The sequence below is a fragment of the Hippichthys cyanospilos genome, chromosome 4 (genome assembly GCF_059441005.1).
Source record: "Hippichthys cyanospilos isolate Australia breed blue-spotted pipefish chromosome 4, RoL_Hcya_1.0, whole genome shotgun sequence".
Lineage (NCBI taxonomy): Eukaryota > Metazoa > Chordata > Actinopteri > Syngnathiformes > Syngnathidae > Hippichthys > Hippichthys cyanospilos.
Window position 1 is genome coordinate 25177107 of NC_142372.1, and position 19359 is coordinate 25196465.

General features: G+C 39.0%; 1 protein-coding gene across 1 annotated transcript in view; it reads left to right on the forward strand.

The window, feature by feature from the left end:
• Positions 1-16558: 16558 nt before the first annotated feature.
• Positions 16559-19359, forward strand: part of LOC148425144 (EMILIN-1-A-like) — a 36491-nt gene continuing 33690 nt past the window's right edge. The window contains exon 1 of the mRNA XM_088413827.1: positions 16559-17045. Within this exon, the coding sequence (XP_088269953.1) occupies positions 16909-17045 (137 nt within the window). The 5' untranslated portion in view covers positions 16559-16908. The remainder of the gene's footprint in view (positions 17046-19359) is intronic.

Here is a 19359-nt window from a genome sequence, read left to right on the forward strand (position 1 = left end):
GACTAACACCAAATTGAGGCTTAAATACACATAGCCTAATTAGGGGAACGCACAACAGGTGGATGGGGAATGAGGCAGAATAAACCGATGGGTTCAAGCACACCGGGGCGGGAACACGCGGACGATAGGTGGAACAAATTACTCTAACTTGACTAACAGGGAAAACAGAACACTAACGAATAACACATAGCCACAAACTCATAACAAAACCCAGCTTTTTAGAAAAAACTGTTAGTGGATTCCAAAATTTAAATGTTAATATTCAAATTCAAGTTCAGTTGGCTAGGTTAGGAACAAACGTTTAAAAAATAGATCGTTTCTGAGGGGCTAATGTTGGGAGCTAGCCTACATTATCGTTATTGTGTTTGACATACTGTTTAACATGCGTTTTTGTATGTTTCATCTTGATACACATTGACCACAACTAGAGAGTAAATTTAATAGCAATTGTACTGTAAAAATTAGTGTTCGCTTACCTTTTCATTATTGTTATTTGCGATCTCGCTGACAAGGTTTCGAAATGCAGGCGAATCCACTGTGGAAAGCGGCAGCATATCTTCTATGTACGACAAACTCCGTTACTTGTCTCCTAACCTCTTGAGGGCAATATGACATCCCTAAAGCGAGCGAGAGAACGATCATTTTGCCTGCTCTCTGAAAACACCGGTCAAAGTGGAATTTGCCTAATTTTCCGGATCCGCCTTAGCATGTAGCAGTCATAAACAGAGTTTTACATCAGTCACGCACACATACTGTACCTCAAGCAAGCAGCTCTGCCCTTCTTGCTTACCTGCTCTGTGTTTGATACAAAATCACACAGCTCCAGGTTGGATGAGATTGCAGTAATTGCAGGGAAGAATGAAATACATTCCTGCTTCCATTATTCTAGGCTTCTTCTTTTTTTTTTAAATGGTCTCACTTGTGTCGTTACCTTTGCTGATTCTTTTTTTTTTTCAATAAAGTTGTGAAAAAAAATCTTCTCTACTCCCTCCCAGTGACTTGGCATGCTTGTGAATAAATTCGAAAAATACATTCATGTGCTTGTGTGTTGAGGCAATTTGTTTACATGAACGAAGCAATGTGGAGGGAGATGTTTTGCAAACCAAGAGAGAGGATCATGCAGGTTTAGATCAATACAGACAAGGCCCAACAGGTGTATCATGCCATTTGCCTGTCTTTTCGAGCTGTTGTCTGTAACAAGTAGGTTAAATTGTTTCACAATCCTCCTTCCTGGATTTTCCTTTCTTGGTTTACATGGAATTATACTTGAAAAAATATGGGTTTGGATTATTTTAGGCAATGCATTTTTGTTCAGACAGCAAATCTTTCAGTTTTGAGTTGTTTAGTCTATGTTTTTTTTTTTTTTTTAACTCTGATTCTTGCATCTAGCACAGGGTTGTCAAACTCATTTTTGTCATGGGTCCTTTTGTCGATTCATCATCCCTCATTGGGCCACTATGATGAGGAAACCAAATCAATCTCAAATAGTCTCATAGTATTATTACAATACACAACAAATTTATGGCTTAGTAGTTTTGAAATCAGAAGTAAAATATTTAGTATTTGCATTTAATAGAGTAAAAAGGGTTTGTTGGATTATAGTTGAAATTACTGTCACAAAACAATCTGACAAATTTTGCACATTTTCCACTTTCTGAATTAATATACATGACAAGTTAAAATTTTGCAACTTGGTTTAACAAGAGTCATGAAATTTGACAGGATTTGCTTTTGCGGGGTGCATAAAATGATGTGGCGGGCCAGATTTGGCCCTCAGGCCTTGAGGTTGCCACCTGTGATCTAGCATATGCTATTCTGAATTGAACCACATGCGTGCAGCGAGCTGGAAAAAGGAGGCCTGTGGTCAAAGAATGACCTGCATGATAGGCTTGAACCAGTTTTAAAACAAATGTGAACAGATGTTCCCTACTAAACATTGATTTTGCTGAATGTAATTACACATCTAAATATTTAGCAGATACTCTTACATGTGTATTTTTCATGATTATTATATCGTTATCTAGATATTTTGTCAGTTATACTGGAGTGAATCTATTTGCCCACCAATGCAAAATAAATATAATTTCTGGTCATCTTCATGAATGAGTTGCATTTTTGCAAAATGTTCTCTGCTCTGACAAAATGAGGTCTCCTGTTTCACTGTCACATGGTTTCACTGTTTCTACTCCCTGCTATTTTTCCCTACACTCTAATCTCAGGAGCCTCCACAGCTCCTTTTTTGGAGGGAGTAAAATAAACGAGCATGTATTAGTGTGAGTGCACGTGTGTGTAATGGCGTTACAAGGGTTAACATGGGGCCCCAGGTATGTTCACGCTCTCCACTAAAGACAGTACAAGGAGTTAAGGTTTACAAAAGACAGAATGAATATGAGAATGTGTCTGTTCAACAATGAACAATGCCAACTCCTTCAAGTGAAATAGATGAGCACTGTTGGATACCTCATTGGTGAAAGACATCTTTTTAAGGGCTTGACAGTAACACATTTGTTAATAATTCTCTCTGTAGTTTTAGAGTAATTACTGTAAACACAGCAAAACAGGCGAACCCAACTGAACTGCTGCGTAGAATGTAAAATTCTAACAATAGTTATATGAGTGGTCAACCAATGGCTGACAGCTATTTTGATCAGAAACGTGAAACGCCAGTGATCTGTGTCACAATATCAACAGTTTTAATTGCGGTCATTATTGCTGTCCTTCCGTGAGCTCTCTCAACCCAAATTTTTTTCAAGTATGACGCAAGAGTCAGCCATTGCTCACCATCCCTAAGCGTATAAAAGCATCAGCAATTTACTTCAAAACTGTAATGCTATATGTATTACTTATTACTGTCAAAGTAATTAGTTACGTTACAATATTACTGTATTTGAAACGTAAGGCATTACACTACTGTTGCATTACTTTCATACAGTGGTGTTCCGTGGGTTTCACACTTAGGCCTTCAGTGATTCGGCCCCCTTAGAAGCACATGTACGCATTACTGGGCTATTTTCCGGAGCATTTAAACATCAATAAAGCCGCATAAGCAATTCAAATTTATCATTATACGTGATACTGCCAGAACTTAAAATAATTAATAATAATTTTAAATTATTTGTCCACAAAGTTTTATGAAGTCCACCAAGTGTCATGTCGGTGTGGCATGTTGTCTACAGATCTGCGAAGGTGGATCAAAAATGCAATCCATAAAACGATTTATTACTCGCAGAAGCTGGGCGAAACACGAAACACTAGAGCTGGAACACGCTCATGACAGGTGACACAAATGACACTAGTGACAGACTCCAGGGGAAAAAAAACACAAACCCTAAAGCAAAATAAATCAAACTCCTCAAAATAAAGCCACAACAGGAAAAACCCAGACAGAACGTGACACCAAAAGCAGGCAGGATTTCACAAGATTGTATGCTAAATTACAAATCGCACTTTAACATAAGAACACCATTTTATTTCTTTACCATAAATTGAATGTGAACAAGATAACTTATGAAAACATGTTAAAAATGAAAAAAATAAATCAATAGCTCGGACCCACCAAAACACGTAAAAAAAATAAATGCTCGACTGACCAAACGCGTCTCCTACTTCTATACAAAATCCATTCTTTCTCTCCGCAGAAAGACTTCAATGACTTTCTTGTAGAGTTTCTGCGTTTCATTTCCAATAATAATTCCTCTTTCCGTTTTCCGTTTTGTTCTTATTCAGCCATTGTGGGTTAACAAAAAAAGCGAGTAGATTAGAATTTTCTGCTTAATGTCTGTGGGTCTGGCTTTGATGTACGGCGCTATACCTCATGGTTGCCATTAGCGTACGGTTGAGCAACATGTTTTTTTTTTGTTTTTGCTATCAATAACTTTATTTAACTACTTCCAACATTAAACATGATGATGGATCAATGTAGCAACACCTTTGTGCAGTGAGCATCCAGTCACGTCACGTTCAATTTGAGGCCTCTAGATGGCGAACTAATGCTCAATTGACTATTACAGCTGTCTATTAAGCATTAGGGCCACTGACATATCCATCTGCGCTTGCACAGAAGCCTGTGCCATGTTGATGCGAATACCCTGGCTTCTGGTGAAGGCAGATTTCACACAGCATAGCGACATAAGTTAGCTGAATTCTTTTTGGCTAAAAACTCCAACATAGAACTACAGCACTGCCAGGAGCATAAGCAAATGGATATAAAATGACAGGAAAAGAACAGAATATGGGGAATAATTTTATATACAAAATATATATATACCGTATTTTCCGCACTATGAGGCGCACCGGATTATTAGGCGCACCCTCAATCAATGACATATTTTTAAACTTTTTCCATATACAGTATAAGGCACACGGGATTATAAGGCGCACCCTCAATTAATGACATATTTTTTTGAAACTTTTTCAATCACAATATAGTAATGCTCAAAGTAAAAACAATATTAACTCAAATAATAATTCTAAACTCTCAATAGCATAATAACTCAATGTTAATATGACCAACCTTGTTCAACTGTAAACACACAAAAGAAACAGGTAAAGCTTACTTTATCAGTTCATTCCCCACCTACCAATCCCAATCTCAATATTGATCCATATATAAGGTGCACCTGATTATAAGGCGCACCATCAGCTTTTGAAAAAAAATGACGGCTTTTAGGTGCGCCCCTTATAGTGCGTAAAATACGGTATTTAGATATATGAATGTAAAATGAAATTGATTCTTATTATAGTTATTATAATTGTTATAGTTTATTATAGTTATGATAACATCCATTTTTTTTAGGCTAGCAGAGAAATCTTGCTGGCCCTGACAGCCCACCACTGCTTTTATATTAGTCTCACCAACATGGACATATGAATTTGCCAGTCGAAGCGTGAGAGATTGTGAGAGACAAATTGAATGCTGTCATGCGAACCTGCGCTGATCGACCAATGCGGGTTTTAGATGGACCACCTCCTCTGCAGCACTTTTGTTAGGATGGACCCACTGAAAGATCCACGGACTCTGAGGAGGATCTTACCTGATGGCCTCACCTGCTGTCAAGGCATCTTTGCACTGAACACTTCTTGCTTAATATTGTAATTTTTTTTAGCACTCGGCATCTAGTGGTAAGCTCCTCCCACCAGCTGTCCCTTCTGAAGGTTTCTTATTTTCCCCCTTTTTTTTGTTGTTTTTTCTTTTACCCTTCTGGGTGCTTTGTTCAGGGAATGCAGTTGTTTATTTATGATGTTCTGTAATGACTTATTTCTCACCTGTGAAGCCCTTTGAGACTGTGGTGATTCAGGGCTATACAAATAAACTTGACTTGACTGTAGGTGTCACGCACAGAGTTCACTTAACTATTATGTGCTTGTTGTCTTTAACTGTGAAGAACTGAAAGTAATGGGCGTATACCGTATGCCCATCGTTTACGGATTGTCTATATTCAACTTGCTGCCACCGCACTCATCCAGGAAGTAAACGTTTTGCTCCGGACATTTATGCTCCGATTTTGCGGTGTTTAAAATGCATTACGTCAGATTTAAAATGCATTGCGTTACTGTCATTTGTACCAAGTAAAATATTACTATTTTTTTGTGTTTAATGCAATACATTACTGTGTTACAGCAAAATTAATGCATTACAGCAATTACATAGCTTTTGCATTACTCCTAACACCAAAAAGCATGTTCATAGTGTCCAGAATATGTATTGCGTTTTGCAACAATAGTTGACAATATATTTCGCTTTTGTTTTTTATTATATAGACAGTGGCCACGGCAAACTGCTTCTGTGACAATCTGGCCATGCCATTTGCAATCTGAAATACTACAACACTGTGCATGTGGAGCCTCATGACAGTTTTTCTCCAAAACACTAGGGCTCACTTTTTTTAGCTGCGGTGAATTGATCCTTCTGTGTAAGGCTGAAATGTCCCATGTGGAGTGGAGAATCCCTGAGTATATTTTTTACATTTGTCCTGCTCTGTTGCATTCAACCATGCTGTTTTGTGTACATTCACCTTTAGATAAATATCTCGGATATAATCATTGGATGTTGAATTGATGAATTGGGAACAATTGATTGATAAGAGAACTTATGATAACATCACTAACCTATGGAATAGGTCCATTTATCTGTTTAATTGATGTTACCATCATCAACCCATCATAGCGGATATAATCATTGGATGTTGAATGGATGAATTGGGAACAATTAATTGATAAGAGAACTTATAATAACATCGCTAACCTATGGGATAGGTCCATTTATCAGTTTCATTGATATTACCATCATCAACCCATCATATGGCTTGAAGAGTTCCCCCTCCTGCTTGGGAAATCTCTCATTTCTGGTAAGGCAACACAACCTTGGAATTTTTGACCCACTTTCCACTGCTGCATATTCACCAGCATACCACAAAATTTTGATTGATATCAGTTAGAGTTTGATCTGAACCAGAGGAGTCTATGTAAGTTTTATGATAATACAACAGACCAAAGGTATTAATTGAATCAACACAGCTGCTTTTGTTCATGCAGTTCTTACATGTAACGTTTTTCTTTCTTTATTTAATAATTCAATTTCATTAATTTCAGGTGATGGTCAGCATAAAAAAGACAACCATATACAGTACATAATTTTAAGTGAAAACTAATATAATACCTGACTGATAGTCTCATCTCATTGTCACAAATATTTTTAACCTGAAGAACTTCTGCAAATACTTCCTGCAAATTAGTTAATCTTCCCGACAAGTACAAAAGAAACGTCTTAAACACAAATACAACCACATAAACAAAACTGCTTGGACATCAAATGAAGCATGCAAGCTGAAAACCAAGTGAAACTAAAGAAAGAATGAGAGAAAACAGAGAGCGCTATTAGAACACGAGGGATCTCGAAAATCTTTAAAGCCATGCTCTACAATCAAGAACTCAAACTAGACTAAAGACTTTCATCGAGAACTACTTTTGTATCACTTGATTCATGTTTTTGTGTTTTTACATGTAGAATAAATGTTTATAAAGGTCAGTAAATGGCAATATGTTAATTGATGATTTAATCATTTAAAAGGAGTGCGAAAAAATAGGTGGAAAAAAATGTATTCTGTAAAATCTGTTGCATTGTGGTTGAGGTTAAAACATTTACCCTCTGAATGGATGCAGTTTCAATACAGCGTTATAGTACAAAGTGCACAACAACAGTGAATGCAAAAGTCAAACCAAAAATGACAGCATTTTGTCAATCTGGTTAAAGATAAATAAAAAAAACATTACGGTAAATGGACTAAAACTCATTTTTTGCTTTTTTTTTCCTCTCTCTCTCTCCTGCTGGTGTCCTTTCACCCACATGCTGAAGGTCATGTGAAAAAAAAACTTCAAAAGGAAGACCCTTTAGGCAATTTCTGGTCTGGATTTACAATCACACTTAAGCAAATTAGAGGCAACTGTATTGATCCCTATCTCTTTAGGAATTTTGCTACTTCACAGATTATATCAGGAAATAAAGAAAGACTACTAAATTAAGTAAACCAATCCAAAAATACAAACTTCAGGCATTTTGAACACCTCAGTTCTACTGTATTATTGGTTTATTTATTTGATTGGGAGCAGCGCAGCAGCAGACTAGTTAGCATGTCCGACTCAAAAGCAGAGGTTTTGCTTCTGGTTCTGGCTTTCATTGTGGTGTTTGCATGTTCTCCCTGTGCCTGCACACGTTATCAGGGTACTCTGGTTTCCTCCTACATTCCAATAACATGCAAGGTAGTTGGACACTCTGAATTGTGCCCTGCAATTTGCAGTTCAGGGTGTACCCCACATACTGCCTCAAGACAGCTGGCTTAGGCTCCAGCACGCCCGTGAATGTATGTATGTATGTATGGGTGGATGTATGTATGCAAGGATATATGGATGGATGGATTGAGGAAATTTCCAACATGCAAGAATGTTTTTTGATCCTCTGTCTGTCAAAATGGAAAAACATGTTCCTATGATGATTTTCTTTACATCTGAAAAACGATGGCCATGTGATAGTTGCAAGTCAGACATCTGATGAAGAGGGCATGGTTTTGATCTAAGGTTGAGCACATTTTTCTGAGAAATCCAAAACACTACAATGCTGAACCTTTGCAAAGTCTTTATTTCTTTTGTTTGTGAATGCTTATACGTGCAAATGCAATTCAAAGAGAACATTATGATTTGTAAATATGTATAAAGACATTTACATAATTTGTTGTAGTAATTTCGTGAAAATATCTGTGATTAAGTCATCCAATGCCAAATCACTCGGGGATTTGAATCCAGACGATTTTGATTTTAATTCATGATATTTATGATGCAACACTTAATCTAAAGACTGAGGCTAATAAGCACAAGCATTTGGAAGTTACGGCCTGCCTAATTTTGACTGTTTTGGCAAAAAGGAGCTTTCCTTTGGACCCTTGTTTATCTCAGGAACCACTGGATCAATCGTCACAAAACATTTATCATTGAAAAATAAATTCAACAAGGATTACAAATCTGCAATCATATCATTTAGAACAGTGCTTATCAAACATTTTGGAGCCGTTTTCAAAAGCAAAAATCATTTAAGCCGACATAAGCGCCCTTTATATTGACCAAAAGATTCCATTTGACAACAAGTATATTTGTTACTTTTCAGCCATTCTGAAGGACACAAAATACCAAAACTGGGTACATTTCCCCCAAACAGGTTGCTGCCAATTATTTAATCAAAAAATACCTAAGCATTATAAAATAAAATGCCACATTGGCTTTGCCGGCTGGTTAGCAAGCAACTGTAGACACAAAATTCCATCCATCTATTTTCTATTCTAGGCCTATCCCAGCTGGCTTCAGGCACTGGAGGACACTCTGAACTGGTTGCCGGCCAATTGCAGGGCACACAGAGATGAACAACCATTCACGGGAGGTCGAGAGGTCTACCCTACAGTTATCAATTTACCTTAAGTCGGGCTCATTTACTGCCATTCAAAATTCTCATTATTGAATTAAAGACTGAGGTTTCAGAGCATTCTTGTAAATCTTCAAAATTATCACAGATGATTCAGGATGAAGTCTAAACTAGCTCTATGTGTGGAACGTTTCAATCTTTTCCTAAAAATATATCTTTCTGACCAGAACTTGGTGATCATCCCCTAGGACAGGAGCCAGATGTCTGAAAGCTCCTCCTACCATTCTGTGTTTGGAGTATCTGTTAACCAAAAATAGGACTAACATCCAGGAGTGCAGTGTTCTAGTGGGGCTACATGGTAATAAAAACAAATTCATAGACCAGGCAGTCAGCTTAGGTAACTGACACCCCGTGTAGTTTAGTGTCACTCTGTAACAAAGTGAATACAATAGAAAAATTTCACCAACAATAATATAAACTAATCAAAGACGATTAGATTTCAAACTACATAGTATTGCTTCAAGGTGGTTAAGGGTAGTGATTAGTCGAATGCAATGTTTTCTCTGGCTGGAAATTTGATTAAAATAAAGCCTTCATTTGAAAATAGTCACATGAAAGCACATTCACTCGGTGGTGGAAAAATGCTGCCTGGGTGGGCAGGAAAGCTATCTGATTCATGGGTTCAGATAAAGACTATTTTCATACAGATTTGTTTTGCTGCTGCCGTTTCTGTTGTTTTTATTAGGAGGATGGCAAAACATGATATTTGAGCTATGGTGTTGACTTCTAGGTTCACTCCTTATTGGCCTAAGTCTTTAAATTGATTTATTTGTTTGGTTAGGGAATTGTATCATCCAAACTACAGTACCTATGGAAAATTATTACTCATGAGTGAAATCAAGTTTTAATTTTCTATCAAGAAAACTGTACAGAACACCAGACTACTCTTGAAATGACAATATTTTTTGTCAAATAATGCTTGTCATTAAACTCAACTTGTCAGCTACAAATATACAACTTCAGCTTTCAAATGACCCACCCAGCATGTTAATTCATTTATTTATTTCCATCCATTCATCCATCCATTATCTGTAGCCAATTATTCTTTCTAGGTTTTGCTGGCTACCTACAAAACTTGCGCCGCATGAAAAAAAAGAAAAACGTAGTATTGCTCTCAAATGATTGGCCAGGCAATCTGTCAATTAGCTCAAGGGACACTTTGATTTATGTAAATGTATGAGCGGGGAGCCAATCACGTGTCCTGCACCTTGTAGGAGTGCCCCTTGAGTTTTTTGACACATTGCTGGCCAGTCAGGGGAAAACAGTACTTTTTTTTTCCTTCTTTCATTGCAGAGGAAGTTCTCTGAGTCACTCACACACGATCGGTTGAAAGAGATCGCAGAGAGAAAAGATAGCTTTGTTGGTGTGTACACAACGTGAGACTCGGTCTCTTCAGTTTGCAAGCTAGCAGTGATAGTTCTGCTCATTTCAGGTTTGTTTGTGCAAAACAGCTCAGCTTTTATAACATACAGCCGTCAGGATATTTTGGACTGCCCTGCAAAATTAACAATCATTACTGCAGGCAAAGTGGGCCTTCGGGTGGGAGTACGAGTCCTGACTGGTCTTTGGGCCTATGCATAGTATGCGAAAATGAAGGCTCATGAACCACTTGATTTTTTTTTTTGCTCTTTTAAATGGTGCTCTTGGTTTAAGGAAAGGACAGGAAAATCGAAATGTATGAAATTTCCACTGCATCAACAAAAAAAGACTGCAATCTAGAGGAGCAAAAAACATCAGAAGTGGATCAAGAGTCTTCATGTTCCCATAACTACCTACTGTATGCATCAGACAGCAGATCGGAGTAGCCATCCTTTTTGGAGTCTTTGAAGGCTGTGCAGGACAGCCTATAGGTAAATCATTGAAAGTGGATGTTTATACACATTTATTAAATTTTTCATGATTAAAAAGTTCTCAAATGTTGTCTTGTCCAGATTTGTATTACAGAGCTCTCACTGGTTTTGCAAATAGCGGATGTTTCGGGCATCTGTTTAGTTACTGACAACACAGCCCATCCCATTAACAATCACCGTGAGCAGACAGTTCAGATAGTGTTTGTGGGGGTGGAGGTGTGGGTTGTCAATGTGTATCTGCGTGCTTGGCGGCCACTTCCCAGTGTCATGCAGGGTAATTTTTTTAAGTTACTGATATGACATTTCCTTATGCTCCAGGAAATCTGCATGGGTGTTTGCTTCTTAGGCTTGATACAAAACAGTCGCAGACGTCAACAGTTACATCACATTTTTTGTTGATGTTAAGGCAGACATCGATTTTTCTTCGTGTGTGACATAATCTCTAAAGTAAATACATGTTTTATTTGTCAGAACTGTGCCTTGCTGTTGCAAAGGTTTTTCAGAATTTTCCTGCTATGGGAATAATTAAGGTCTTTGCGTCATCAGGGAAGCTTTTTAGGACTTTTCATACTTATTTTTGGTAGTCTTGCTCTTTATACTTATATATAGCAGGAAAATTCATCTCTCATTTGGGTTCACAACATATGTCATGGTCATGAATCTGCAGATTTATGGATGCTTCTTTAATAAAAACAATTGAGGACATTTACATCATGATTCATGCACCACATGATAAAAATAAACATACAAGAATAGGCAAATTATTATTTGGCACGGTTGTGTTCGCCTTTTCAAGGTATAACAAAGTCATATGGAATGAACAGGGATTGTGACTGGGTTTCCCATACAGTAATCACCTTTATTCAAACCTAGATGTGATTTTAAGGTGTTCTTAATTATTTATAAAATTTTACACGGTTTAGCTCCTTCCTATCTCGTCGACCGAGCATCACCATATGTTCCGTCCCGACAACTTCGGTCACAAAATGCCAGTTTGTTATCAACTCAGCGGGCTAAAAAGAAGTCCGTGGGATCAAGGGCCTTTTCCATTCGCGCGCCAGTATTATGGAATGCCCTACCTAGGGAAGTTCGCTCCTCAGCAGAAATATTTACATCCTGACTAAAAACACATTTTTACTCGCTAGCATTTAGTTAATGGGCCTGACTGCAGCTCTATTCTTATTTTTCCTAGCCCCCTCTCCAAGGCATGACCTTTTTTCAACTGTGAAGCCCTTTGAGACTTTGGTGATTCAGGGCTCTACAAATAAAATTTGATTGATTGATTGATTGATTGAAACCTGAATATTGGCATTATTCTGGTTTTGAAATGTGATGTAAACAGAAGAAATAACTCGCATATTATCATATTTGATTTTTTTTTTAAAAACCAAGAATTAGATCCCTGGGTTACCTCTTTATTAACTCAAATATGTCATCACATTAATGTATTTGGGTTACCTTCTTTGAATGAGTAAAAAATAAAAACGTCATATTAGTAGGCCATACATTAACTAAACTTGTATCCTTTTTAACACTAACAAAAGAAAAAAAAAACTATGTAAATCAACTTTCAACAACTACTAATTATTTTTACAGTGTTTATAAAGGTTTAACCTTAGTATAAAACAGAAAAGAATAACGGTGCATCAAAGTGCCTAAAACTAAAATATATATATATATATATATATATATATATATATATATATATATATATATATATATATATATATATATAAAAGGGAGCAATTACACTTCATATGACAAAAACACAGCCTTTTCCCTGGGGTCATCCGCACCCTCCACTATTTGAGAAGGCCGGACTTACAGAAACATTTTCTAGTGCAATTTTAAATTCTGCGACTTACTCTTAATAGCAATGATCAAATTTCAACTTTTCTTGTTATATATATATATTTACTTGCTGTTGTTGGTACCTACCACAACAGAGATAAATGTGGCAGCTGCAACCTACAAGTTGAATTCGGACAATACGTACACAAGATGGACATACGCCTATTACTTTCAGTTCGTCACTGTTAAAGACAAGAAGAATATACAGTAATCGCTAGGCGCACTTTGTGCGCAACACCTAAAAAGCTGTCCACTTCGCGAAAAAGGACCAGTAATGACAAACCATTGACAAACCATTTAGAGCGGTGCCAGTAACGTGAAGTTAGTGAAAAGAAAATATCCGGAAGATTTTCCTTTCTCACTGAGAAATGTGACTTCTTCCTCAAGAGGTTAGGAGATTCAGGGCACAGTATGTTGTACATGGTTTTCCCTTGATGGGTCCTGACACAGTTTGTGCCTATGCAGCAAACAGCAGTTCAGAGTACCCACCCTGTTTGGAGTCCTTGGAGGGTGTGCTGGAGAGCGCTCCCTCTGGAGACTCCCTCGTTCTGCTGGGGGACTTCAATGCTCATGTCGGCAATGACAGTGAGACCTGGAAGGCCGTGATTGGGAGGAAAGCTCCCCCCCTGATCTGAACCCAAGTGGTGTTTTGTTATTGGGCTTCTGTGCTCATCACGAATTGTCCATAACACCATGTTCAAACATAGGGGTGTCCATATATGCTCTTGGCACCAGGACACCCTAGGCCGCAATTCGATGATCAACTTTGTGGTTGTATCATCGAATTTGCGACCGAATGTTTTGGACACTCAGGTGAAGAGATGGGCGAAGCTGTAAACTGATCACCACCTGGTGGTGTGTTGGCTCCGATTGTGGGGGTGGATGCCAACTAGACCTGACAGACCCAAATGTATCATGTGGGTCTGCTGGAAACATCTGGCAGAGTCCTCTGTCAGAAGGAGTTTTAACTTCAACCTCCAGCAGAATTTCTCCTACGTCCCGAGGGAGGTTGAGTCCAAATCGACCATGTTCCGCGCCTTCATTGTCGAGGCAGCTGATCGGAGCTATGGCCGTAAGATGGCCATGAGGTGGCCGGTGCCTGTTGTGGTGGCAATCCCCGAACCCGCTGTTGGACACCAGCGGTAAGGGATGCCGTCAGTATCTTGGGGTCTTGTTCACGTCAAGCTGAAGAAGGAGTCATATCAGGCCTTTTTGGCCTGTGGGACTCCTGAGGCAGCTGACAGGGACCGGCTGACCATGCGGAGTGCAGCTTCGGCAATTACCAAGGGAAAAAGGCCATTGACACTATGTACAGTGGAGATGGGGCACTGCTGACCTCAATTCAGGACGTTGTGAACCGGTGAGCAGAATACTTCGAAGACCTCCTCAATTCCACTGACATGTCTTCCTCTGAGGAAGCAGAGTCTTTTGGCTCCAGGGTGGGGTCTCTCATCTCTGGGGCTGAAGTCACCAAAGTGGTCAAAAAAAAACCCTGGGGGTGGATGAGATCTGACTGGAGTTCCTGAAGGCTCTAGATGTTGTAGGGCTGTCCTGGCTGACACGCCTCTGCAACATCGTGTGGATATCGGGGAAGGTGACACAGACTGGGGTGTGTCTGGTAAGGTCTATTAAGGGGTGCTGGAGAGAAGGGTCCATTACGAAGTCGAATCTCGGATTCAGGAGGAGCAGTCTGGTTTTTGTCCCAGCCGTGGAACAGTGGACCTGCTCTACAACCTTAGCAGGATCCTGGACGGTGCATTGGATTTCGCCTCACCAGTTTACATGTGCTTTGTGGACTTGGAGAAGGCGTGCGACCGTGTCCCTCTGGGATCTCTGTGGGGGGTGTTTTGCGAGTATAGGGTACCGGATACCCTGGTACGGGCTGTTTGGTCCGCATTTATGGCACTAAGTCAAATTAGTTTCCGGTGAGAGTTGGACTCCGTCTCGTCTGCCCTTTGTCACCGATTCTTCTCTTTACTTTTATGGACAGAATTTCTAGGCGCAGCCGAAGTGTTGAGCTGGTCCGGTTTGGGAGCATTGCATCTCTGTTTTTTGTGGATGTTGTGGTGCTGCTGTTTGCTTCTTCAGGCCATGACCTCTAACTCTCCCTGGAGCAGTTCACAGCCGAGTGTGAAGCGGCTGGGATGAAGATCTTCACCTCCAAATCTGAGACCATGGTCCTCGGTTGGAAAAGGGTGGAATGCCCTCTCCAGGTCGGGGATGAGGTCCTGCCCAAGTGGAGGAGTTCCAGTATCTCAGGGTCTTGTTCATGAGTGAGGGTAGGATGGAACGGGAGATTGACAGAAGGATCGGTGCGGCATCTGCTGTAATGCGGACTCTGCACCGGTCAGTCGTGGTAAAGAAAGAGATGAGCCGAAAAACAAAGCTCCCTATCTACCGATTGACCTGCATTCCTGCACTCACCTATGGTCACGAGTTGTGGGTCATGACCGAAAGAACAAGATCCCGGGAAGTAGCAAAAATTAGTTTCCTCCACAGGGTGTCCAGGCTCTCCCTTAGAGAAATGGTGAGAAGCTGGGTAATCCAGAAGGGGCTCAGCGTTGAGCCGCTACTCCTCTGAATTGAGAGGAGCCAGTTGAGGTGGTTCAGGCATCTGGTTAGGATGCCCCCCAGTGTTTCAGGCATGGCCCACAGGAAGGAGGCCGTGGGGATGACCCAGGACACACTGGAGGGACTATGTCTCTCGGCTGGCCTGGGAGAGTCTGGGGATCCTCCCGGAGGAGCTAGACGAAGGGGCCAGGGAGAGGGAAGTCTGGGCTTTCTTGCTCAAGCTACTGCCCCCGCGACCCGACCCTGGAACACAGCGGTAGAAGATGGATGGATGGATGGATGGATGGTTGGATGGATGGATGGATGGATGGATGGATGGATGGATGGATGGATGGATGGATGGATGGATGGATGGAGTATGTTGTGCGTAGAAAATATGCTGCCGCTTCTCACAGTGGATTTACCAGCATTTCAAAACCTTGTCAGCAAGAGCCCTGTCACAACTAGCAATAATGACAAGATAAGCTAATGCTAATTTTCACTGTCCAATTGCTATTAATAATTGTCTCTAAATAGTTTTGTGTGTATCAAAATGTGTGTATGTAGGCTAGTTGCTAATGTTAGCCCCACCAAAACCATCTATTTTTAAAACAGCAGTCCCTAACCTAACCGACTGAACTTGAAATTGAATATTAACATTGAAATTGTGAAATGCACTTGCTGTTTATGCCTACACTATAAACAATGCATCACTATGCTGTGAAGCTAAGTTATAAAGGGGTTAAAATATAAAAAAATGTTTTATATCTTGGGGAGGTGCAATTGCAAATTTTTTTTTTTCAGGGACTTTGATGCACTTTTTGATGTTTTTTTTTTCAGTTTCAGACTAGACTGTAACCCATATAAACGCTGTAAAAAATACAGCTGTTATAAATTGAGTTATATTGCTTTTTTCTTTTGTTTGTGGGAGGGTTGTGCGAAAACGTTTCTCTTTCCAAGAGGATGTGTAATGAGTGCAATGAGCTCCATTTAGAATTGGCAAATCCATATTTCCAGTAATGGTGATGAGAGTAATACAAAAGTAATAAATTTGAGAAAGTAATAAATAATACAATATATATATATATATATATATATATATATATATATATATATATATATATATATATATATATATATATATATATATATATATATATATATATATATATATGTGTGTGTGTGTGTGTGTGTGTGTGTGTGTGTGTGTGTGTGTGCGCAAAGCAGAAGAACAAAAGGTTACACTACTATAGGTACGAGATGGACGTGTCGATGTGTCTGGTTTCTTCTCGGAGAGGCGGGGGCAGTTCTGAAGGGCGGTGATGTAGAGGAGGAGCAGCTGGATTTGGTTCAGTCTGTAGCAACTATGTCGCAACCTTTTCTTCTTTTGTTTGTTTCGCATGAGACATGAGTTGTTCTGATGGAGAAAATCTGTCGACTTAGTTTGGAGTAAACGTGGACAGAAGTTGGGACTCGACACGGATCAGTTGTGTTTAAACTGTGCGCTAACCGAGAATTTTGGATCGAACTCAGGATTATGGATCAGGGTCGATAGGACGACCTTTTTTTTTTTTAACTGAAAAAATATGACCATCCGTCGTCTCCATGGAACTTGAATCTTCAGTTGAGGCTGCCTTCCTTCTATGATTCGAGTCTGCATCCTTTATTGATCGCGTATAGATCAACGGGATGGCACTTCTTGTGCTCCTGCTGGCTGTCTTGACCTGTGTGGACGCCAAAAGCGCGTTCCCACTCAGAACCACTTATAATCTATATGCCGGCGGGAATGTGCACGCTCAAGATGCTCGGGTTGCCAGCAGACACAGGTAAAACAACAAATCTTTTTCTTTTTTTTTTTTTTTTATTGAGGGTGTGTTGCTTTTCCCTAAAGGTATTTCTGTGTGTAGTAAAAATGTGATAAACAGATGTCATTTTCCACGTTCAAATGAAGTATTCAAATGACTTGCAGTGTGGCAAAACGATAGGCGTTTTCATTCACGTTCAACATGCAGGTGATTAAATGAAAACAGCAACAGGTGGACACAAAAGAATGCGTTTATTTTACATTTACACAAACAGGCCCCACTGGCACAAGTTACATGAAACAACTTTAGTGTTTGCAGAGGTAAAGTGAACAACCAGGAGTACACTTTAGAAAAATATTAAACATAAAGCATCCTCTTTTCAACAGCAGAGCTCTGTTCACAAAAATCATGTATTTAATTATGAATAAACATTTGTCCACAACAAATATTCAACATTAAGCATCCCGTTTTGGGATTACAGGAGAGACTCTTCACTAAAATAAATCATTAACCTAATTATTAATAAATATTTGTCCCCCCCTCAAATAATCAACATAAAGTGTCAGAGCTGTTCTGAAAAATAAATAATTATAAAGAAATACTTGCCCACAGAAATGTTAAACTTTTGGGATCATAGGGATCTGTTCATAAAAATAAATCATTAACTCGACAAGTGAGTTGTGGCACATGACAAATTAGGTCGAACCATTCTAGTATGGGGGAGGATCTGGCTTTTTACAACAATGAAATTGAATAACCTACTGCACATAAAATTTGTCTAATGAAGTTATGTTTTCCTGAGCCAATTACTGTAAGTGATTTAATAACTGTTTTCAAAGCATTTTTGCATGTTTGTTTGTTTGTTTTATTTAAAATCTCAAGTACCGCCTGAAGTTCTTTCAAGTACCCCCAGGGGCACCCCCATTTGAGAACCACTGACCTAGCCGACTGAACTTGAATTTGAATATTAACATCAATGTTTCTGCCCAAAGCATTAACAAGGCATGAGTATGCTGTAAAACTAAGTAATAAAGGGATAAAAATACAAAAAAAAAAGATTTTGTATCTTGTCTTAAAATGTTTACTAAACAATAAAGATTAAATGATTTGTACTGTTTTTAGGCTTAAGCCCACCTTCCACCGGATATGTAATATACGTAATGAGCTACATTTAGAATGGCAAATTCATATTTCCAATTATGTTGGTGAGAGTAATATAAAAGAAATGCAATATTAGTGTAATGCCTTATATTTCAAAGACAGTAATATTGTAATGTAACTAATTACTTTGAAATGACAATAGTAAGTAAAAAAAATGCATTAGAGTTTTGAACTAACTTGCCCAACACTGCCTTGTTTCTGCCAAAAGATGAGAAACATTTGTCAGGATTCAACATTAACAGTTGCTTATTGGCTTAGAGTGCGTGGCCAACCCAAGTTACTGACAATGGCCCAAAATAGCCAGTACGAATTTCATATTGTGAATGCTGTCAAATGAACATGATGTTGCTTCTTAATATTTAATATTTATTACTTGGAGTTTTATCCATCTAACTTGGTCAGTCATTCTTATTTTTGTGCGTCAGGTTTTGATTCCTTTCATAAGAAGTTGCTTGAATAAGCTCATAAAGGCCAGAAAATGTCAAACGTTTGGACTTTGGTTTGATTACATTACAATATATATATAATAACATCCCAAAAATAAATTCAGCAGAATACTTTCTTGAAGGCTAAAATCATACAGTAAAAAAAGATAAACATTAGATCATGATTGAAACTCATTGTAGTAAATCATGAATGTACAACTTGGGAGCTGGTTCAAGCAGGGACACCACAAAAATAGGTCAAGTCACCACTCTAAAAGTGTTGATGGAAGACACTGCTTGTTAGCAGTTTGTCACCTTCTCCAAGTTGCTGTCTGCCACACGATTGCATTTTTATCCATTCTCTTTCATATATTGCGCCATGTAACATCTTGGCATTATGACTTCTCATGATGTCTGCCAACGAGCCCTACAATGTAAATGCAAGACACATCAGGGATTACCCTTTTGGCATCAGCTACATTAAGGGTCAAACCAACTGCTTGGCACAGACTTGACGAATGATGTTGCTAGTATTTGTGAACTTCGAGCTCCTTTTTTTTGTTGGACTACACAAATATGCATGACTTGATTGTAGTGAGTTCGGCCATACCACTCCAGAAAGCTCCCCTGTTATCTGATCTCCTACTATAAACCAGGCTACTAGGAATGTGGTTGAATGTGTGTCTTGGGGTGGCTCGGTGGAGTAGTTGTCAGATTCTATTATTATTAGCAATGGCAATCCGGTTATT